This window comes from Saccopteryx bilineata, chromosome 10, assembly GCF_036850765.1.
Source record: "Saccopteryx bilineata isolate mSacBil1 chromosome 10, mSacBil1_pri_phased_curated, whole genome shotgun sequence".
Classification (NCBI taxonomy): Eukaryota; Metazoa; Chordata; class Mammalia; order Chiroptera; family Emballonuridae; genus Saccopteryx; species Saccopteryx bilineata.
The window spans coordinates 39,816,667-39,840,884 of record NC_089499.1 but is presented as its reverse complement, the minus strand read 5'-3'; the positions used below and the strand labels follow the sequence as shown (position 1 = coordinate 39,840,884).

Below are 24,218 nucleotides of genomic sequence, written 5' to 3'. Positions count from 1 at the left end.
TCAGCAAAGACATTGATTTTGGAAGGACATGAAGAATTTAGATAGGCTGGTTTGGAATAATATAAGGACAGCCCAATTAAAATACTCTTCAGGGATTTAGCAATTTGGTGTGGAATTTGGGAGTGGTCAGGTGCTTGGGAGAGGTTGCAGTTAACATCAGAATTAAAGCAGATCAGGTACAAGCCTGAGGAGAATGAAGAGAAAGATGAGACAATGTTGAATGATGTGATGGTAGTTGGGAGTTGGGGTTAGTGAAGAAATATTGGAAATATCATTAAGAAATTATAAAAAAATCCAAAAATTTTTACTTTATTCCCTTCCTTGGAACCTTTGATTTTAAAAATAATTTTATATACTAGATATAATAAAACAATATGTCTTCTGAGTCTTGCAGTTGTGGATTTCACTCTATGAAATTAATTTGAACATCCAGTTCTTTCTTTGTACTCCTTGTTTTCATTTGTGTGTGCGTGTGCATTTGTGAGCACCCGTGTCATATTGATTACATTGACAGCACGCGATCATTAGTTGATTAATGTCTTATTATATTGACTACTCTTAGTTGACACTTCCCTCATAGTCCACTTGGCCACTTTTATGTATGATTCATTTAAATTTGTTTTTGCTGCAGGTTCTGATGTATTTTTAAAAAGTAATATGTCAAAATATTTATTCTAATGTCTCTTACATTTTTCTCTGTGTATGCTTTTGACTTCTTATCTATCAAATTTCTGTTACCCTGTCTTTTTTCTCTTTTTTTTTGTCTTTTTAAAGATTATTTCTTGTTTCCTTGTCAAGAAATTCATTTCGATTTTTTTCACCTTAATTACTATGTAACTGGCTGTTTTCTCATCTTTTTCTTGTTCTGACTCAGTCTATAATATTTTAACAGAATTGTTTTCATTCATTACCCTTTTACTCCAGAGATCTTGAATCTTTGCAGAGTTGGAATATATGGTCTTCTCAAACTGTTTTAATCTAATTTTATAGCCAGTATATTTTTTTGTATGTGCTGACTTTAGTTGTCTATCAATTAATATGTTAATTTTCTTTGCTATAACCTACAAAAAATGGTGCATGTAAAATCTGGAAATAAATTGTTTTCTGGCAAAGTTGAATGGTTTTTAAATTCTTCATGTAACATTTAAAGGCATACCTAAAGTGGGGGGTCAGCAGTCCAGTGTATAACAACCTAAGGGCCTTTGACCCCCCCCCCCCCCAATCCTCCTAAATTCTTTCCCTTGATGTTTAAATTTCTGCTTGGTGTTCTGATATTTAGGACTCTGGTCATATATAAACCAGGAATCTAAAGGGGCGGTTCAATTCAGGTGTCCTTGTGATGGGTTTCTGAATCCCTTCTACAGTGAATCAGTTGGTTGTCCAGCCTGTGACTGACATATTCAGGATATGATGTGGGATATAACTATGTCATATCCACCAGAAAATGTGGGCTGTCTCAGGGATCTCTTTATGGTGTCATTGAGCTTACCAGCACAGTTTTTACTAGGTCTTTACAAGGATGATAGATATTACGAGGTTCTTCATGATGAGAATTTATAAAGCCTTAAGCAAAAAGGATCATATATCATATGGCTATTTTTTACATCAAGTAATTCTTCTATAATATTCTTGAAAGTTTATTTCTGAATACTTCTGGGTTAGGGAGCTAAATTCTACTCTGCAAAATAGCCGTTATTGTTTGACAACTTTTTAAAAAGAACTTTCTTTAGAAAATGTGTGTTCTTCATAAAGTTCTCATGTCCAGTTTATCCATGTCTCCTCTATAATTGTATCCTGCTCTTTTTTTTTTTTTTTTTTTTTTGTCCTCTTTTTAAATTTTTGTGAGGAGAGGCAGAGAGATAGACTCCTGCATGCGTCCTGACTGGAGCCCACCTGGCAAGCCCCTTGGGGGGGGGGGCGATGCTTTGCAGATCTGGGGTCATTGCGCCGTTGCAACCAGAGCCTTTTTTTAAGTGTCTGAGGTGGAGACCATGGAGCCATCCTCAGTGCCCGGGGCCAACTCATTTGAGCCAGTTGAGCCATGGCTGCGGGAAAGGAAGAGAGAAAGGGAGTGAGAGATAAGGGGGAGAGGTGTAGAAGCAGATGGTCACTGCTCCTGTGTGCCCTGACTGGGAATCAAACCCAGGACATCCAGACACTGGGCCGATACTCTACCACTGAGTCAACTAACTGTTCAGGGCTTTTGTCCTCTTGATTGATTCAGAAAGCCTGTGATAGAATTTTACCCTTCAACTGTTGGAAGATAGTTTTCATGTCTTTCCTGAGAGAATAAGCATCACTAAGATACCTATCCTGGGAGCATCTTGATTTCACTTCTAAAAGTATGGACTTTTGTGTCCACGTCTATAGTATTTTAGAGGTGGCCAGATGAGATTGTCTGTGATGACTTGAACAAATTATTTAATTTGTTTCATTTGGTTGGATTAGAGCAGAGATTTGATTGTGAATTTGGCCCCCAGATGTGTTTTTTTTCCAGCTTGATAAAAAATTTACTGGCCCTGGCTGGTTGGCTCAGCGGTAGAGCGTTGACCTGGCATGTGGAAGTCCCGGGTTTGATTCCCGGCCAAGGCACACAGGAGAAGTGCCCATCTGCTTCTCCACCCTTCCCCCTCTCCTTTCTCTCTCTCTCTTACCCTCCCGCAGCCAAGGTTCCATTGGAGCAAAGTTGCCCTGGGTGCTGAAGATGGCTCCATGGCCTCCACCTCAGGCACTGAAATTGCTCAGATTGCAGCAGAGCAATGACCTAGAGGGGCTGAGCATCGCCCTCTGGTGGGCATCCCGGGTAGATCCTGGTCAGGCACATGCAGGAGTCTTGTCTGTCTGCCCCCACCCTTTCTCACTAATGGGGGAAAATTTTTTTTACTGAATTTGTTGGTCAAAGTTTTAAAATCAAGCCTTCACATAAAAACCAGATTTTAAGCACCTCCTAGAAAATTGTAAGGTCTGGGCATCAGTAGGTGCACTTTTCCCTCATGGAATGGCATGGCATGGCATTGGCTGTATTTGAGAGGGGACGTCTCCTTTTTGGGAGTGAAGGTATGTAAGTGCTTTTTATTTTGCCCTTGGTCCCTCACAGCCTTAGTCACTTTTTTTTTTTTAACTTTACCTGTATACCCATTTAGACATTTGAATTTATAATCTTCAGCAATGAAGGATTTTGTAAGGTCTCCTTTGTAGACACTATTTTGAAATACAGAATTCTGTTGTTGGGATCTTGAATTATTTAGTGACCCCTTCTTACCTGGGTAAAAATCAGGATTGCTTCACTTGTTTGGTAGTTGTTGGTTCAGATGTTTTTGGCTGGTTAAAACATTTTTGCTTGACCAGGTGGTGGTGCAGTGGGCAGAGTGTCGACCTGGGATGTTGAGGTCCCAGGTTTGAAACTCTAAGGTCTCTAGCTTGAGCGTGGGATCATAGACATGACCCCAAGGTTGCTGGCTTGAGCAAGGGGCGGGGGGTCACTGGCTCAGCTGGAGGGTGTCCCCCCTCTCCCCAGTCAAGGCATATATGAGAAAGTAATTAGTGAACAACTGAAGTGCCACAACTACAAGCTCATGTGTCTCATATCTCGCCCTTCTAGGTCTGGGCACATATGGGAAGCAACCAATGAGTGCACAACTAAGTAGGACAACAAATGAATGCATCTTTCTCTCTGTGTCTGTCTCTTTTTCTCTCTCTAAAAATTAATAGATAAAATTTAAAATGCGATTTTTAGTTATACGTACTTAGCTACATCTTAAGTGCTCAGTAGCCACATGTGGGTAAAGGTTACTTTATTTATTTATTTATTTATTTATTATTTTTTTACAAAGACAAAGAGTGAGTCAGAGGGAGGGATAGACAGGGATAGACAGACAGGAATGGAGAGAGATGAGAAGCATCAATCATTAGTTTTTCATTGCGCGTTGCAACACCTTAGTTGTTCATTGATTGCTTTCTCATATGTGCCTTGACTGCAGGCCTTCAGCAGACCGAGTAACCCCTTGCTGGAGCCAGCGACCTTGGGTTCAAGCTGGTGAGCTTTTCCTCAAACCAGATGAGCCCGCACTCAAGCTGGCGACCTCGGGGTCTCGAACCCGGGTCCTCTGCATCCTAGTCCGACGCTCTATCCACTGCACCACCGCCTGGTCAGGCTGGTAAAGGTTACTTTATTGACATTGCAGCTGTAAAAACATTTCCATCCTTGCATAAAAGTTCTACTGGACAGAGCTGAAAGTTGTGGGAGCATTGAAGATATTGTCAGTGTTTTCTTCTCATGTTTTTATTTTAAAACACTGAACCAGATGGGGTATAAAAAGAGAGAAAATAACTACATTTTTTCCTTTACAATGAAGCAATTTAAGGAGATACCAAATAATGTTGCCATAACCAGTTATTAATTATGCTGAATCCACCTGTCTGCCATTATGCTTTTAAATTGTTTTAATCTTTAGGCATATGTTTTGTTAACTCCTACTCATGTTATTTTATTTCTTTAAATTTTTATCTATCCAGTTCAATGGACCATTGGTTAGGGACAAGAAACATGAGAAAATTAAGTTGATATTGAAATAACTAGATAATGAGCATAAAAATGTTAATAATTAAAAATATTTGGTTCAGGGTTATTATTAGCTCTCTTTGTAAGTTGTGATATGACATCCTGTATACCAGCAAGGTATTGGTGATTAGTAAAAGAGCAATATGAAAATATATATTGATATGCAACATGGCTTTATAGTTTTGTCAAATAAAGAGAAAAAAGAACTTTTAAACTTTCAGTGTGTTATTTGAAGTGTTTGTAAATACCTCTCTAAAGCCACCCTTATTTCATCATTTAATAACAAACCACAAGATTGTTTTAAATTTTTTAGTAAAAAATACAAAACTTCAAACACCAAGTCACATTTGCATTTTTGTCTTTGTGTAATGTATTCAATTTTAGCCTATGTTTTTAACATTTATGAGTCTACAAACCAGATATGTCATTTTAAAATAGATATCGCCAAAATGAATTTTCTGACATACTTTAAATAAAATAAGATGTAGCTCTTGTTAATGGGAAGTCAAAATTTGCTTTTGTATTTTTTCTTTTTTTTAGAGAGAGAGAGGGATACAGACAGGAAGGGAGAGAGATGAGAAGCATCAACTCATATTTATGATATACTTTATTCGTTGATTGCTTTCTCATATGTGCCTTGACCAGGAGACTCCAGCTGAGCGAGTGACCCCTTGCTCAAGCCATGGGGTCATCTATGATCCCACACTCAAGCCCAGTGACCTCAGGGTTTTGAACCTGGGTCCTCAACATCCTAGGTCGATGCTCTGTCCACTGTGCCACTGCCTGGTCAGCTTGCCTTTGTATGTTTTATAAAATGAACTTTATAGTATAATCTTGAATAATATGCTGAAAACTTTTTTTTTAAAGCCAGAGAGAGAGAGAGAGAGAGAGAGAGGAAGAGAGAGAAAGAATCAACTCATAGTTGCATCACTTTAGTTGTTCATTGATTGCTTCTCATATGTCAGCTGAGCCGGTGACCCCTTGCTCAAGCCAAAGACCATGATCCCGTGCTCAAGCTGGTGACCTTGGGGTTTTGAACCTGGGACCTCAGCATCCCAGGTACGCATTCTGTGCACTGTGTCACCGCCAATCAGGCTGTATACGTATTTTTTTCCCCCTTAAAGTCACTTCATCACAGGCTCTGGCTGGGTAGTTCAGTTGGTTAGGGTGTTGTCCTGATAAGCCAAGGCTGTGGGTTTGATTCCCAGTCAAGGCACAGGTAAGAGGGAACCAGTGAATGCACAGCTAAGCAGAACAACAAAGTGGATACTTCTTTCTCTATCCCTCTCCTTTCCTCCCCTCCCATCCCCTCCCCCCTGTCCCCCTCTTTCAAAAAACCCCCAGTTAATGCATAAATAAGTGGAACAACAAATTGATGTCTTCTCTCTCTCAAATCAATCAAAAAAAATTTTTTTTTCAGAGAGAGAGAGGGATAGACAGGGACAGACAGACAGGAATGGAAAGAGATGAGAAGCATCAATCATTAGTTTTTCATTGCGCGTTGCAACACCTTAGTTGTTCATTGATTGCTTTCTCATATGTGCCTTGACTGCGGGCCTTCAGCAGACCGAGTAACCCCTTGCTGGAGCCAGCGACCTTGGGTTCAAGCTGGTGGGATTTTTGCTCAAACCAGATGAGCCCGCGCTCAATCTGGCGACCTCGGGGTCTCGAACCTGGGTCCTCTGCATCCCAGTCCAGTGCTCTATCCACTGCGCCACCACCTTGTCAGGCTCAATCAAAAATTTTTAAAAGATCACTTCTTCATCACATTTTCTACTTAAATAATTAGCAAAATTCCCCTGGAGTTTCCTGTATTATGAAAGATGGCATCTAAACAAAAGAAGGTTCAAGTATCTAGGAGTTCCTAATCCCAGTTGTGCATCAGAATTACTTGGGAAACTTAAACAATACATATTCTTGGATTGAATCAGTTCTGGAGCAGGCCACTCAGGTGATTCTAATACTACTAACAAACCTCTGGATGAGAGTGGTGCTGTCTTGGAATACTTCTCGTGTGAGGTTAATAAGTGCACTTAAAAAAAGTGTTCCAGCCTGACCAGGCAGTGGCACAGTGGATAGAGCATTGGACTGGGATGCAGAGGACCCAGGTTCGAGACCCCGAGGTCACCAGCTTGAGCGTGGGCTCATCTGGTTTGAGCAAAGCCCATCAGCTTGGATCCAGGGTCGCTGGCTCGAGCAAGGGGTTACTCGGTCTGCTGAAGGCCCGAGGTCAAGGCACATATGAGAAAGCAATCAATGAACAACTAAGGGATCGCAAGGAAAAACTAATGATTGATGCTTCTCATCTCCATTCCTGCCTGTCTGTCCCTATCTATCCCTCTCTCTGTCTGTTAAAAAAAAAATGTGTTCCAATAAATTTAAGGAGTGCCATGTAAGGCAAGTTTCTTTCTTTCTTTCTTTCTTTCTTTCTTTCTTTCTTTCTTTCTTTCTTTCTTTCTTTCTTTCTCTCTCTCTCTCTCTCTCTCTCTCTCTCTCTCTCTCTCTTTCTTTCTTTCTCCTTTTTTTTGTGACAGAGACAGGGACAGATAGACAGGAAGGGAGAGAGATGAGAAGCATCTGTTCTTTGTTGTGGCACCTTACTTGTTCATTGATTGCTTTCTCATATGTGCCTCAACCAGGAGTACAGCAGAGTGAGTGACCCCTTGCTCAAGCCAGCGACCTAGGGCTCAAGCCAGTGACCCCTGCACTCAAGCTAGATAAGCTTGTGCTTCAAGCAGCAACCTCTGGGTTTTTATTTTATTATTTTATTTTTTTTTTATTTTTCTGAAGCTGGAAATGGGGAGAGACAGTCAGACTGACTCCCGCATGCGCCCGACCGGGACCCACCCGGCACGCCCACCAGGGGCAACGCTTTGCCCGCCAGGGGGCGATGCTCTGCCCCTCTGGGGCATCGCCCTGCCATGACCAGAGCCACTCTAGCCTGGGGCAGAGGCCAAGGAGCCATCCCCAGCGCCCGGGCCATCTTTGCTCCAATGGAGCCTTGGCTGCGGGAGGGGAAGAGAGAGAGAGGAAGGGGGGGGGGGCTGGAGAAGCAAATGGGCGCTTCTCCTATGTGCCCTGGCTGGGAATCGAACCGATCGAACCCGGGTCCCCCTGCACGCCAGGCTAACTCTCTACCGCTGAGCCAACCGGCCAGGGCCAACCTCTGGGTTTTAAACCTGGATACTCTGTGCCCCAGTCCTGTGCTCTATCCACTGTGCCACTGCTTGGTCAGGCTAAGCAAGTTTCCTGATAGCTGTAGTAGTCAGTATTAAGACACTGATATACAGTCATCCCTTACCATATCACGGTTCACTTTTCGCAGTTTCACTGTGTCATGGATTATTTATTTTTATTTTTTGAGACAGAGAGAGAGAGAGAGAGAGAGAGAGAGAAGGACAGATAGGGACAGACAGGAAGGGAGAGAGTTGAGAAACATCAATTCTTTGTTGCAGCTCCTTAGTTGTTCATTGAATGATTTCTCATATGTGCTTTGACTGGGGGTGGGGGCGGCTGCAGCAGACTGACTCTTTTCTCGAGCCAGAGACTTGGGCTCAAGCTGGTGAGCCTTGCTCAAACCAGATGAGTCTGCGCTCAAGCGGGCGACCTCAGGGTCTCAAACCTGGGTCCTCCACATCCCAGTCCAACGCTTTATCCACTGTGCCACTGCCTGGTCAGGCTGTGTCATGGATTTTTTTTTTTTTAAAGATTTTATTTATTTATTTTTTACAGAGTCAGAGAGAGGGCTAGATAGGGACAGAGAGAGAGAGAGATGAGAAGCATCAATTATCAGTTTTTCGTTGCGACATCTTAGTTGTTCATTGATTGCTTTCTCATATGTGCCTTGACCACGGGCTTTCAGCAGACCGAGTAACCCCTTGCTCAAGCCAGCAACCCTGGGTCCAAGCTGGTGTGCTTTTGCTCAAACCAGATGAGCCTACGCTCAAGCTGGCGGCCTCGGGGTCTCGAACCTGGGTCCTCCGCATCCCAGTCCGACGCTCTATCCACTGCACCACCGCCTGGTCAGGCCCTGTCATGGATTTTTAAATTGTATATATCTAATTTTGTATCGCGGATTTTTTGCTATATCTCGGGATTTTGTGGTATATAGGTATTTTTTATATATTAATTATTTTGTGGTAAATTAAGCATTTTCTAGTGTAGGAAAAAATAACGAGAAAGGTTTATAAGAGTGTGAGGAGGGTTTATAAAGCCTTAAAAAAAATATATAAATAGCCTGACCTGTGGTGGCGCAGTGGATAAAGTGTCGACCTGGAAATGCTGAGGTCGCCAGTTTGAAACCCTGGGCTTGCCTGGTCAAGGCACATATGGGAGTTGATGCTTCCATCTCCTCCCCCCCCCTTCTGTCTCTCCCTCTCCTCTCTAAAATGAATAATATATATATATATATATAAAATAAAATAAATACAAGGTCGCTACTTTGCGGATTTTCGCCTTTCGTGGGGGTTCTGGAGTCTAACCCCCATGATAGACGAGCGACCACTGTATTGGCTCTGGCAAGTTTGCTCAGTAGTAGAGCATTGGTCCTGCGTGTGGATGCCCTTGGTTCCCATTCTCAGTCAGGGCATACAGAAGTGACCATCTCCTTCTTCATCACTCCCCCTTCTCTCTTCCTTTCCCCCTTCTCCCACTCCCCTTTTCCCTCTCCCCTCTCCCCTCTCTCACCCCTCCTGCAACCATGGCTTAACTGGTTTGAGTGAATTGGAATCAGGTGCTGAAGATGGCTCCGTGGCCTCTGCCTCAGGCACTAAAAAATGACTGTGGCTGAGCAGTGGAGCAGTGGCCTCAGATGGGCAGAGCATCGCCCCCCTAGTGGGATTGCCAGGTGGATCCCGGTTGGGGCATATGCGGGAGTCTGTCTCTCTGCCTCCCCTCCTCTCACCAAAAAAAAGAAAAAAAAAAAAAGACTCATATATTTTGGGATGACTCTCCAGGAGGGGATTAAAGCAAAACTGTTAATGCTTTCTGATTCAGTGGAACACTAGTTTGGGAAATTTAGATCTAGATTTATATTGATTTATTTGATTAAATGTTTTATTGTTCAGCTATCAATCAACTTAATTTTTGTAATTGACTAGCCCATATTATCTTATTGGTAATAATTTAATGAGACCATTGTTGCTTTGTAAAAATATGGAAATAATGAAATATGTAAGTGCTATAACCACAAAACACTCTACAGAGGGCTTCCTTACATAATTATTAAGATAAACGATGTCTGAAATTCTCTTTTAATTCTTTCTAGAATTTGAAATGAGGCATGATGAGTTTATGAATATGTAGTGGGTCTGAGAGGTATACATCATTCATTTAATAATCTATGGTGAGTGTTTGGTTGTTTAGTTTATAATGGTAATTGGAGAAGCTTACCTTATTTAACAATTGACATCACCAGGAGTATCAGGAAGTTTTTTTTGTGTGTGTGTATGACAGAGGCATAGAGAAGGACAGACAGGGAGAGAGATGAGAAGCATCAATTCTTCATCGCGGCACCTTAGTTGTTCATTAATTGCTTTCTCATATGTGCCTTGACCAGAGGGCTACAGCAGACCGAGTGACCCCTTGCTCAAACCAGATGAGCCCGTGCTCAAGCTGGTGACCTTGGGGTTTTGAACCTGGTCCTCTGCATCCCAGTCCAACGCTTTATCCACTGCATCACTGCCTGGTCAGGCAGGAAGTATTTTTAAATAATTTTAGGTTAACCAAAGACATGAAAGTTAAAGGAACGCCAAAGTTAAACTATTCAGATGTTCAGTAAACAGCTTGGCTTGAGTAACCTTCATACTTTGAAAGTTACAGTGTTTATCGATTTTCATTTCTCAGCAAACTATGTATATAGTTGTTATTTCTTTTCCAAAACTGACTTTCTATCATCCTTCAGTCCCCTGGCATAATACTTAGTTACCACTGGTCTCTGCATATAGTAGTAGTTACTTAAAGCGATATAACAAACTTTAAAATAATTTCTTGGTTACGTGGTCAAAATACTCCACTCTGTGTCACCATTTTTAGTGATTAATGCATATCTGTCATATTGCTTTCTTGATTTTTATTAAATGCATTATTTTTATTCATGATTATTAGTGCTAGGTTTTTTTTTTTTGTATTTTTCTGAAGTTGGAAACGGGGAGGCAGTCAGACAGACTCCCGCATGCGCCCGACCGGGACCCACCCGGCACGCCCACCAGGGGGCGATGATCTGCCCATCTGGGGCATCGCTCTGTTGCAATCAGAGCCATTATAGCGCCTGAGGCAGAGGCCAAGGAGCCATCCTCAGTGCCTGGCCCAACTTTGCTCCAATGGAGCCCTGGCTGCAGGAGAGGAAGAGAGAGACAGAGAAGAAGGAGAGGGGGTGGAGTGGAGAAGCAGATGGGCGCCTCTCCTGTGTGCCCCAGCTGGGAATCGAACCTGGGACTCCTGCACGCCAGGCCGACGGCTCTACTACTGAGCCAACCGGCCAGGGCCAGTGTGCTAGATATTTTAAAGAAAATGGTTTATGGGTCTATGGAATCCTGGTGATCAAGGGATAATGGTTGTCTGGGGCATAGCTGCTTAAATATTTATTCAGAGAATTAATAATTTCTTTGAATCCTTAGTTTGTCATTTGGACCTGTTGATTTTTTGCAGCATGTATTTGCTTTTTAGTTTACTAGTTATAAACTTATGTGAAAATTTAAAGAAACATATTCGAAGGGCTTCTTGATCAAAACTTTAACAAAAAACAGACCTATGTTAGGAAGCTCTACCAGAAGGAAAATGGTGCTATCTTCATAAGAGGGTTCTTTGATCTGAAATTCATTTTTTTTGACTTGAGCTTATTACTATAATAGCACTTATACCCAGAAATTTTACCTAATGAAAAGATTTTTAAGATGTTTGACTTCAATGCATGTCTGCAAATAACTATATTGGGCACAGGTTTTGTAAGACTAAAAACAAGCTTTAAAAGAAGAGTTTAATTGTCTAAAAAACAGTTAATTCATTTATGCTCATTTGGTGATATGTACAATCTTTTTATGGTGCTGTCATTTTTGTTCTTAGCTGAATCCAGATAATTTCTATGTGAACATGTATTTAGGAGGTAAATCTTACTAGTTATTGTTTGAAAGCATATTTTACATCTTTAATTTTGGAGTGTAATTTTGCTTCTGAAATTCAGAGATGTAAAAAAAAGTTTGGAGAATTCCTTGTTAAATGGCAGTGGGGCCTGACCTGTAGTGTGTACAGTGGATAGAGTATCGACCTGAAACGCTGAGGTCACCAGTTCAAAACCTTAGGCTTGCCTGGTTGAGGTACATATGAGAAGTAATCAGTGAACAAACAACTAAAGTGAAGCAACTACAATCTCACTTCCTCTCTTTCCCTCTCTAAAATCAGTAAATAAAAGTCTTTAAAGAAAAAGGCAGTGGTAAGAGGAGTATATTTAAATATGTAAGGCTTTTGATAAATTTGAAAGTATAAAAAATGGGGGTAAGTGAAAATATATGCTTTCATTGGATTTTATTTTGTAAGTATAGAAAGAAAATTTCAACATACAAAATAGAAATCTCTACCACCTATCATTTCAGCAAAAATGATATCCAAATGAAGACTGTTGATACGCTCTTTATAGATCTTGTCATAAAATCCTTTAGGCATCACTTAGAGCTGGAAAGAACCTGGATATTTAGTCACTTAATAGCTTTAAGAAGTGGAGGGCCTGGTCCCCTTTAAAGGCACATCATCATTATTATTACATTTTTTTAATTCAAAATTTATTAGATTGGACAGTCACGTAATTACTAATTTTAGTGGATGCCATATATATACTACTCAAATCTCCACTTCAGGACTGAAGGACTTCGTTTTCTTGGTTACTGGGAGTGTTACTGGGGCTGTCAGATCTTCCTGGAATTTGCTGTGGCTGAAGAGAGTCACTCACCCAAGCTCATATCCTTTTCCTGGGAATAGCCTGTGTCTAAAACCTGAAGACCTGGCTCTTTTGCCCAACATAAGACAATCCTGAAGAGTCATCCTAGCTTCAGAACTTCCTGTGGGGTCATCTGAAGCTTTTGTTGTGACTACATCCCAGACTAACTTGTCCTTCTGCCCCTTCCTTACTTTATTGATAAATTTTCAGCACACAGAGACAGTCAGAGGAAGGGACAGTTAGGGTCAGACAGGAAGGGAGAGAGATGAGAAGCATCAGTTCTTCGTTGCGACACCTTAGTTATTCATTGATTGCTTTCTCATATGTGCCTTGACCGGGTGGCTACAGCAGAGTGAATGACCAGCGACCAGTGAATGGTCGCTCAAGCCAGCAACCTTTGGGCTCAAGCCAGCAACCATGGGGTCATGTCTATGATCTTACGCTCAAGCCAGCAACCCCGTGCTCAAGCTAGGTGAGCCCATGCTCAAGCCGACAATCTCGGGGTTTCAAACCTGGGTCTTCCCTGTCCCAATCTGATGCTCTATCCACTGCACCACTGCCTGGTCAGGACAGGCTTACACATTTTTATTGACTTTTTTTTTTTTTTTTTTTTCATTTTTTCTGAAGCTGGAAACGGGGAGAGACAGTCAGACAGACTCCCGCATGCGCCCGACCGGGATCCACCCGGCACGCCCACCAGGGGCGACGCTCTGCCCACCAGGGGGCGATAATCTGCCTACCCTGGGCGTCGCCATGTTGCGACCAGAGCCACTCTAGCGCCTGGGGCAAAGGCCACAGAGCCATCCCCAGCGCCCGGGCCATCTTTGCTCCAATGGAGCCTTGGCTGCGGGAGGGGAAGAGAGAGACAGAGAGGAAAGCTCGGTGGAGGGGTGGAGAAGCAAATGGGCGCTTCTCCTGTGTGCCCTGGCCGGGAATCGAACCTGGGTCCTCCGCACGCTAGGCCGACGCTCTACCACTGAGCCAACCGGCCAGGGCTTTATTGACTTTCTTAATTTGAGAAAACTTAAACTATGGACAAGACTTTTTTTCTTTTTTGGTCATACTGTAGAGCAGGCGTCCCCAAACTGCGGCCCCCTGAGGCCATTTATCCAGCCCCCACTGCACTTCTGGAAGGGGCACCTCTTTCATTGGTGGTCAGTGAGAGGACCACTGTATTTGGCAGCCCTCCAATGGTCTGAGGGACAGTGAACTGGCCCCCTGTGTAAAAGGTTTGGAGACCCCTGTGTAGAGCAATGTTTTTCAACTTTTTGACACTTGGGGACTGGTCAAAATAGGAAAATTATTTTGGGGGTTGCCAAGGCAGAATCTCCATGAGCATAAATGAATTCGACTAAGATCATTGGGTCTATAATCTTCATACAACATAATGGTGGTTAACTCTTTTGCGGACTGGCATGAAATTTCTGGTGGACTGATCTGACCTGTGGTTGAAAAACACTGCTGTAGAGAATGAAAATATCTGAAGTATATTTGAAACAAGTATGGTTAGATTGAGTCTTCATAAAAAAAATAAAGTCTTGCCTTCATGGTACAGGAAAGATTTGTCTTTACTACAGAGTTCAATACTACATTCCTGAGCAAAATATTTGAAGATTTTCTGCCTGCAACATTTGAGGGTACCTTTCCAAGATACAGTGTGCCACTTGTCATTCAGTGAAATGTTTTGTCATTGCTTAAATTACTATCTTGTCTGGAATCCAAAAGCTTTAGAGCAATGTGATTTGGTTGGTAATAATAACAAAATTCTTGGCCTGACCTGTGGTGGCGCAGTGGATAAAGCGTCGACCTGGGAATGCTGAGGTCGCCGGTTCGAAACCCTGGGCTTGCCTGGTCAAGGCACATATGGGAGTTGATGCTTCCAGCTCCTCCCCCCTATCTCTCTCTCCTTTCTCTTTCTCTCTCTCTCCTCTCTAAAATGAATGAATAAAATAAAAAAACAAACCAAAATTCTTTCTGCTGTTAATATGGCCCCCCCCTTATTTTTCTTTCTGTATATGTGACTATATAGTTAGTGGTCAGTAAAGTTATCTGGGCTGTTTGGAAAGGAGTGGCTGGAAAATAGTGCATAATTTTATTCAGTAGCAATTGCTGAGGAAATTGATGTTACAATCAGTAACATAAGTAAAGTTAGAAAATTTATTTAGGAAATCTACTGGTCCTGGCTGGTTGGCTCAGTGGTAGAGCGTTGGCCTGGCATGTGGAAGTCTTGGGTTCGTTTCCTGGTCAGGGCACATAGGGGAAGCTTTGATCATAATGTTTCTCCACCCTTCCGCCTCCCCTGTCTCTCACTCTCTCTCTCTTCTCCTCCCATAGCCATGGCTTGATTGGAGCAAGTTGGCCCCAGGTGCTAAGGATGGCTCCATGGCCTTGCCTCAGGCACTGAAATAGCTCAGTTGCTGAGCAACAGAACAGTGGCCCCAGATGAGCAGAGCATAGCAGTGTAGGGGGCTTGCCGGGTGGATCCTGGCCCAGTCAGGGTGCATGCGGGAGTCTGTCTCCCTGCCTCCCTGCCTCTCACTTAATATGTATATAAAGGAGTTCTACTGTTTTGAGTGTTTTAAGATAACTAGTTCTTATTTGTTTAGTTATGATTTTAAGAAAATCTTATGAAATATAATTATTCTCTATTAGCAAATCTGGTTTTGTCATTTTTTTTTTCAGTGAGAGGAGGAGAGATAGAGAGACCGACTCCTGCATGTGCCCCGACTGGGATCCACCTGGCAACCGCATTCTGGGGCCGATGCTTGGACCAGTCGAGCCACTGGCTATGAGGGGAGAAGTGATAGAAAGAAGGGGGAGAGGGAAGGTTAGAGAAGCAGATGGTCACTTCTCATGTGTGCCCTGACCAGGGATCAAACCTGGTACGTCCGCCCGCCAGGCTGACACTCTATATCCACTGAGTAAAGTGGCCAGGGCCAGTTTTGTCACTTTTATTCTTTTCTTCTTTTTACATTAGCTTTAATATGAGTTTCTGGTAGCTTTTTCTTTTCTAATTTTGATGTGAGTCCATTTGTTGGGAAGCAAATTTAGGCTGTTATGGAAAGCATATCTTACTGAGTTAATGTGTTGAAATTTGTCTTTCATGATACCACTTCTGTTTCATGTTGTCTTGCTTTGTCAGCAAAAGCAGATTTTGGGAGGATACCACATATTTTACACCTGTTGGGAGTCTATACTGTTTTTATTTTTCTCTTCCATTATTTTGGTAAAATTTCTTGAGGTGTCATCACAGAATTTTTTTCCTTTCTAGATACTTTTTTTTTTTTTTTGTTAAAAAAAATCTATTCCATATATCTTAAGTATCATGAGATTTGATCTTGTGGATTTTTTTGTGTTTGTGTGTGTGAGAGAGAAAGAGAGAGACAGGAAGATGAGAAGCATCAACTTGTAGTTGTGGCACGTTGTTCATTGATTACTTTCTTATACATGCCTTAATTGTAGAGCTCTAGCCGAGCCAGTGACTTTGGGCTTCAGCCCACTGACCACGGGGTCAAATCTATGATCCCACGCTCAAGCCAGTGATCCCACACTCAAGCCAGTGACCTGGAGGTTTTGAACCTGGGTCCTCAGTGTCCCAGGTTGACACTCTGTCCACTGCACCACTACCTGGTCAGGCTCTTGTGGGTTTCTTGACTGTTGAACATTCTAGTTTCCAAGAATGCTTCCTGGAGAAATGTTAATGATTTTTTTAATCATTAACTGTGACCTGTCCGTGTATATTTTTTACTTTCTGATAGCTGCATTTCAGGATGATGGCATTTCAGTGTATAGTGCTAGCAAATATGATGATGAAAATATTCAATTATCAGGATTTTCTTTGCCTTTTTTTTTTTTTTTTTTTAGTGGAAGTAGGGGAGATAGACTCCCACATGCACTCCAGCCGGCATCCACCTGGCAACCTCTGTCTGGGGCCGATGCTCAGAGCTATTTCTAGCATCTGTGGTGGAGGCTCCATGGAGCATCCTTAGTGCCCTGGTTGATGCTCCACTGCTGAGCCAACTGACCAGGGCCATATGCTTAACTTTTTTAAAAGTACCAACTGTTTTTCACTATGATTTACCCTTTTACATTCACACTTGATATTACAGAAGGGTTCCAATTTCTCCACTTCTTTGTCAGCTCTTGGTTTTGTCTGTCATTCTGAATTTATTTCATAGGTGTGTAGCAGTAGGCCATTGGTTTTTACTCTCCTTAATAACTAATGATATTGAGCATATTTTCATGTGCTGTTATTTGTATATTTGGTGAAATATTCAGATATTTTGCTCACTTGAAAATTGAGTTGTCTTAATAATATTGATTTTTGGAAGTTTTAAAAAATGTCTTTTATCAAATGTAGATTTGCAAATGTTTTTTTCCCAATCTATGGATTGTCTTTTTATTTCTTTAATAGTATGTTTTGAAGCACATTTAAATTTTGTGAAAATCCATTTTACATGTTTTTCTTTTTTTGTAGATTGTCCATTTGATGTCAGATCTAACACTTCTATGGACTGATCTAGTTGTTTTTCCCTTCCTAACTCATATGTGTAGGTCATTTGTAATTTGGGACTGATAACATGTTGGGGGATCACTTTTACCTTTATATTGTTTTGGTGTACCTAGGATACTTGTGGTTTATGACCATGGTCATTTTGTATTCAGAAGAATTTGAGCCAAGTATTAATCGTTCTTTCCCCTTTTGATAACTTTTAAACAGATTTTTTTCATTTTCATTATATTTTGATTTTTTGTAGAAGAATTTTATTTTAGTAGTATTCTCCTTTTGCTTTAATAAATGGATATTATTCTTTTTCAAACAGCTACATTTTTTATCTTATTTTTATTAATTTTAATGCAGTGACATTGATAAATCAGGGTACATATGTTCCGAGAAAACATCTCCAGATTATTTTGACCTTTGATTATGCTGCATACCCCTCACTCAAAGTCAAATCATCCTCCGTCACCTTCTATCTGGTTTTCTTTGTGCCCCTCCCCTCCCCCCACTCCCTCCCTCTCCTTCCTTGCCCCTTCCCCACCCCTCCACCCCACTCCCTGTTACCATCACATTCTTGTCCATGTCTCTGAGTCTCATTTTTATGTCCCATCTATGCATTGGTTCATATAGTTCTTAGTTTTTTTCTGATTTACTTATTTCACTCCGTATAATGTTATCAGTGTCCATCCATGTCATCATTTCTTATGGCTGAGTAGTATTCCATAGTATATATGTACCAAAGCTTTTTAATCCACTCGTCCTCTGACGGACACTTGGGCTGTTTCCAGATCTTCGCTATTGTGAACAATGCTGCTATAAACATGGGGGTGCATTTCTCCTTCTGGAACCATTCTATGGTGTCCTTGGGGTATATTCCTAAAAGTGGGATGGCTGGGTCAAAAGGCAGTTCGATTTTCAATTTTTTGAGGAATCTCCATACTGTTTTCCACAGAGGCTGCACCAGTCTGCACTCCCACCAGCAGTGCAGGAGGGTTCCCTTTTCTCCACATCCTCGCCAGCACTTATTCTGTGTTGTTTTGTTGATGAGCGCCATTCTGACTGGTGTGAGGTCATATCTCATTGTGGTTTTAATTTGCATTTCTCTAATGATTAATGATGTTGAGCATTTTTTCATATGCCTATTGGCCATCTGTACATCCTATTTGGAGAAGTGTCTATTCATTTCTTCTGCCCATTTTTTGATTGGATTGTTTGTCTTTCTGGTGTTGAGATTTACAAGTTCTTTATAAATTTTGGTTAACCCCTTACCAGACGTACCAGCAAATATGTTCTCCCATTGTGTAGTTTGTCTTTTTATTCTGTTCTAACTGTCTTTAGCTGTGCAAAAGCTTTTTAGTTTGATATAGTCCCATTTGTTTATCCTGTCTTTTATTTCCCTTGCCCGAAACAGCTACATTTTGATCTTTTCTTTCCTAAGTTTATAATTAGTCTCTGTATAATAAAATGGTTTGAAATTATATCTTTTTTTCTGTGAAGATGATTAATGTCCTCAAATTATGTTTAATGAGGGCAGGGAATCTCTCTTGCTCATATCTTTTTTTCCATTGTCTAACACAAAATAATACAATTTTGCTTAACATATTGTAGCATTACCATGTTGCATTAGGTTGAAGTCCCAAGGTTTTTAAGCCTAACTTATACTTTTGGTGACTTATCTTTACCTCCTTATAGCCTTTGGAGCAAAGTATAAGAAAGTGGGCCATAACATACTGTTCGGGGGAGAAATAAAATTGAGGAAGATTCTGGTTTGAGATCAAGGAATAGGAAATATGGCATGAAAGTGAAGTGAGATACTTTTAATTTCCTGTTAAGATATACAGGGGGGACAAAACTAGGTTACAGTTGTTATGAAATACAGATTTTCTTTATTTTTTACAGAGACAGAGAGAGTCAGAGAGAGGGATAGACAGGGACAGACAGGAACAGAGAAATGAGAAGCATCAATCAGTTTTTCGTTGCACATTGCGACACATTGATTGCTTTCTCATATGTGCCTTGACCATGGGCCTTCAGCAGACTGAGTAACCCCTTGTTTGAGCCAGCGACCTTGGGTCCAAGCTGGTGAGGTTTTGCTCAAACCAGATGAGCTCGCTCGCGCTCAAGCTGGCGACCTCGGGGTCTCAAACCTGGGTCTTTGGCATCCCAGTCTGATGCTCTATCCACTGCGCCACCACCTGGTCAGGCATGAAATATAAAATTTGGTAATATAAAAATAAACTCTGCCCTGGCTGGTTTGCTAAGTGGTCGAGCATTGGCCCAGCATGTGGATGTCTGTCCTGGGTTTGATTCCCAGTCAGGGCACACAGGAGAAGGAGAAGCAACCATATTTTTCTCTACCCCTCCCCCTACTTCCTCTCTCTCTCTCTCTTTTCCCCTTCCGTAGCCATGGCTTGGTCGGTTTGAGTTCATTGGCCCTGAACTGAACTCATTGCTGAGGATGGCTCTATGGAGCCTCAGCCTCAGGCACTAAAAATAGTACAGTTGTTAGCATGGCCCAAGATGGGCAGAGCATCTGCCCTTAGATGGGGGTTGCTGGGTGGAGGATCCTGGTAGGGTGCATGCAGGAATCTCTCTATCTTCCCTCCTTTCCCTTGGAAAAGAAGAAGAAAAAGAGTAGATTGTGTTTCATGCACTAACAACTGTAAACCTACTTTTCACCCACCTGGTACTTTTTGTTACCTAATCTGGTGAGTTTAACCCATATCAATTTTAATAGGCTACTTAAAATCTTATCTTAAGTATATAGAATTGTAAATTCACTTTACTAAAATTTATACTTCTTTTTTCCCTCTTAGGACATTTGCTACAAGATCCTATTGCACCCACCAACTCCACCTGCCAACACTATGTCTGCAAAACTTGTAAAGGCAAGAAAATGATGATGAAACCTTCATGTAGTTGGTGCAAAGACTATGAGCAGTTTGAGGAAAACAAGCAATTAAGCATTCTCGTGAACTGCTACAAAAAACTATGTGAATATATAACACAGACTACTTTGGCACGGGATATAATAGAAGCAGTCGACTGTTCTTCTGATATTTTGGCTTTGCTTAATGATGGATCATTGCTTTGTGAGGAGACAGAAAAACCCTCAGATTCATCCATTACTTTGTGTTTGACACATTCCCCTTTACCTTCAACCTCAGAACCCACAACTGATCCTCAAGCTAGTTTATCTCCAATATCTGAAAGCACCCTTAGTATTGCTATTGGCAGTTCTGTTATCAATGGTTTGCCTACTTATAATGGGCTTTCAATAGATAGATTTGGTATAAATATTCCTTCACCCGAACATTCAAATACAATTGATGTATGTAACACTGTTGACATAAAAACTGAAGATCTGTCTGACAGCTTGCCACCTGTCTGTGACACGGTAGCTACTGACTTATGCTCTACAGGCATTGATATCTGCAGTTTCAGTGAAGATATAAAACCTGGAGATTCTCTGTTACTGAGTGTTGAGGAAGTACTCCGTAGCCTAGAAACTGTTTCAAGTACAGAGGTTTGTTGCCCTAATTTGCAGCCCAACTTGGAAGCCACTGTATCCAATGGACCCTTTCTGCAGCTTTCTTCCCAGTCTCTTAGCCATAATGTTTTTATGTCCACCAGTCCTGCACTTCATGGGTTATCATGTACAGCAGCAACTCCGAAAGTAGCAAAATTGAATAGAAAACGATCCAGATCAGAAAGCGACAGTGAGAAAGTTCAGCCCCTTCCAATTTCTACCATTATCCGAGGCCCAACACTGGGGGCATCTGCTCCTGTGACAGTGAAACGGGAGAGCAAAATTTCTCTTCAGCCTATAGCAACTGTTCCCAATGGAGGCACAACACCCAAAATCAGCAAAACTGTACTTTTATCTACTAAAAGCATGAAAAAGAGTCATGAACATGGATCCAAGAAATCTCACTCTAAAACCAAGCCAGGTATTCTTAAAAAAGACAAAACAGTAAAGGAGAAGATTCCTAGTCATCATTTTATGCCAGGAAGTCCCACCAAGACTGTATATAAAAAACCCCAGGAAAAGAAAGGATGTAAATGTGGGCGTGCTACTCAAAATCCAAGTGTTCTTACATGCCGCGGCCAACGCTGCCCTTGCTATTCTAACCGTAAAGCCTGCTTAGACTGTATATGTCGTGGCTGCCAAAACTCCTATATGGCCAATGGGGAGAAGAAGCTGGAGGCATTTGCTGTGCCAGAAAAGGCCTTGGAGCAGACCAGGCTCACTTTGGGCATTAATGTGACTAGCATTGCTGTGCGCAATGCTAGTACCAGCACCAGTGTAATTAATGTCACAGGGTCCCCAGTAACGACGTTTTTAGCTGCCAGTACACATGATGATAAAAGTTTGGATGAAGCTATAGACATGAGATTCGACTGTTAAGTCAGCGGGTCTTTAAACCTACCTCTGGTAGGTAAATAGCTACAGTTAAGGCAGCTATGGTTTTGTTGGTTTAACTTGCCGGAGCTCCTGCATATAGATCACTTGTATCAAGTGTTTTCATTGCTAAGTTATATGTGTTAGTGTCGGGGAAATAGTTTGCAGATAATGGAGGAGTAACCCTACAACTATATGTCCTTAGTTCTTACAGAACCTCATAGTTTGAGAACAAATGCTGATGCAACTGATTTATAAAAATTGAACTTTGGCAAGGAAAATAACATTAACCTCATTGTTTATGGTCATGCTTTGTGCATAATCAAAGTTTATGATTAAATGTAAGGAAGTGGTATCTAGTCAGTCCATAAAGATTGTGCTAATTTTTTGTGAAAATGTAGCCATTACTTTGTTCAGGAGAATCAGTGCTGCCTTCAGATGCCATTGATGTTTCTCCTGTTGAAAAGCTGATGTGTCCAGCTCAACTTTTGTGCTGACATAATACCATTTCTGATCATGAAAATTGGCTACTGGTGTATGTAGCAGTTTTAAAGTCAGCAGTATTATGAAAGAAAATTTGCCCCTCATTAGAATGTTGAAGAAATCTCTTTTAAAAGTAAACAAACTGAAATTTGGTCAGACTGCAGATAGATGTTTAGCTGTTTATGCTACAAAATTTCTGAGTTGAGTTCCTTTTTTTAAGCCATGTCTGACTTCTAGGGAGAAATTTCTAATCCTTTCTTCACTGTGAGCAATGTTCTAATTAGATAAATGAAGTGGAGAAGAACAGTTTTATTCTGAAGCTAATTGAGTTTAGACTATATAGTAAGTGACAATTTTAAAAAGTATAAAATTTTTATTTAGAAATTGGGATATATTTAAAAATCATTTTGGAATAATGCCCCCGGATGTATCCAGATTTATGCATTATACTTATTGCTATTGGCCACTTTGATTTTGTTTTTCCTCTACTGGTTTGCCAGACTTTATTTTTAATACGCTTTTTTTTTAGGGTGCTATTTGTTATGAAGGCTTCTTTATAGAGGCCTAATAAAAATGCCTTTTTATGAAGCCTGTGCATTTAGGTAGGTATGAAGCTAGGAGGGTTTTCTTTAGAATGCTCTTTTGCATGTAAAGCACAAACTATGTTTCAGTTTAAATGCACTTCCTTTTAATTTTTATAGGGAAGACAAGTGAGTCACAAACATTCTGTTGAAGGAAAATCTAGTCAGTTGCTTGAAAGAGCACAGCCCAAATAAAACAAGGACCGACTAGGTTGTAAAGAAATGACCTTATGATTTAAAAGAAGAGATGCTGCTTTGACAGTGCTTAAAGAAAAATACTGCTGGAAAATTTCCAATTCCTACGTTCAGCATCTCTTGTGAGATCTGACATATGCTGAAGTTATGTTTTGATTTGGCACACAGCATGTTCAATGATGGTTACTCACCTAGTATATGACATGGAGAAGAAACCTTTGGACACAGAGCAGATGACACCTCCTTCTGTTTTGTAGTGTATCCTGGTGTCATTTTCTGTGAATGTGGTCAGGTAGAGTTGTTTTCGTTGTTGTTGGGATTTTTTTTTTTGTCTTGGTGGGGTGGGGGTGGGCTAAAGCCATAGGAAGAAAAATGTGATGTATGTGTCCAGTATGTACTATTTTGTTTTGTTTTGCAAGAAGAGTTGAACTATTTTTGATAACAAGAGTAAATGGTGGAAAATGCTTCTTAGTTGTCTTGTCTTTATTTGCTTCCTAAGTTTTGGAATTTTATTTAATTACTCTTAAGTGTTAGCAGTGTTTCATGAAACATGTATTTGCCTAAAGTTTGTAAAAGTTTTGTGTTGAACCCAGATGCCCTTCTATATAAACTTGTAAATCTGTTCTTTATTCATTAATGATCACTGCAAAAATGACTAGAAATGAGATTGTACACATGGATGATTAGGATATATTTTGCAAATCTTCCAAATTTTCCTACTATTATCATCTTAAAATTCATAGAGTACTTTATTGCTTCCCAAGTTTGATAATCTTTCTTTTGTGTTTTTTGATGCATGGGAGGTTGGCAATATAGAAAAAGTGGAAATCATTAGTATGTGAGGGCCTTGTTATGTAATATTGCCAATGATGAATTCAGGTTGTTTTTAGCACAAATTTCTCTTTTTTATGCTGGTATTCTCACTGCCACATTTTGAAAACCTGTATTACACCTTAAATCTATCAATAAATGTTAGTTTTCTAATTCTGTGTTGTAGAATACTGAGGAGTTTGGGATAGCATGCTCTGAATGGCCTATGTACATTTGGGGAACAGTAATTAATTACAGTGCCTTGATTTTTACATTGTTTTTCTTTATAACATGAATTATTGAGGAATGCGAACCAGTGGCTAACAAGGATGATTAAGAAATTATTACTGAAGTAACTGGATTTACTTTATCAGGATTTGAAACCACCACAGTAACAGCATTTACTATGACACATCTTCAGTTCTTTTGATTCTTTGTTATTAAAGTGACCAAATGATCTTTCACCTTAAGGGTATAGAAATTTTAGAGCTGATACATTTTTTGTTACTTTCATTAAGTGTACATTTCCATTTAGAATTGTAAGGGTAAATAATTACTTTTATTTCACTGTGTTCTTAGTTTGCTTAAAACAACTTTCTCGGTGACCCTTGTGGAAGAAAAGTTTTACAACATGAAAAATAAGATTTTCTTTCTCATATCATAGGTAACAAATATAAGGTATTTTGAAAAATACTAAGTTCAAAGGATAGTAACAGAATCCAATACTTGAATGATATTTTAACTTTTCATCCCTC

At 40.7% G+C, this 24,218-nt stretch overlaps 1 protein-coding gene across 3 annotated transcripts in view; it reads left to right on the top strand.

Moving 5' to 3' along the window:
• MSL2 (MSL complex subunit 2) overlaps window positions 1–23,117 on the top strand; it is a 32,006-nt gene extending 8,889 nt beyond the window's left edge. For all 3 annotated transcript variants that reach the window (XM_066244976.1, XM_066244977.1, XM_066244975.1), the window contains exon 2: window positions 19,809–23,117. In XM_066244976.1, the coding sequence (XP_066101073.1) occupies window positions 19,889–21,400 (1,512 nt within the window). In that variant the 5' untranslated portion in view covers window positions 19,809–19,888 and the 3' untranslated portion in view covers window positions 21,401–23,117. The remainder of the gene's footprint in view (window positions 1–19,808) is intronic.
• The last annotated feature ends 1,101 nt before the right edge of the window (window positions 23,118–24,218 follow it).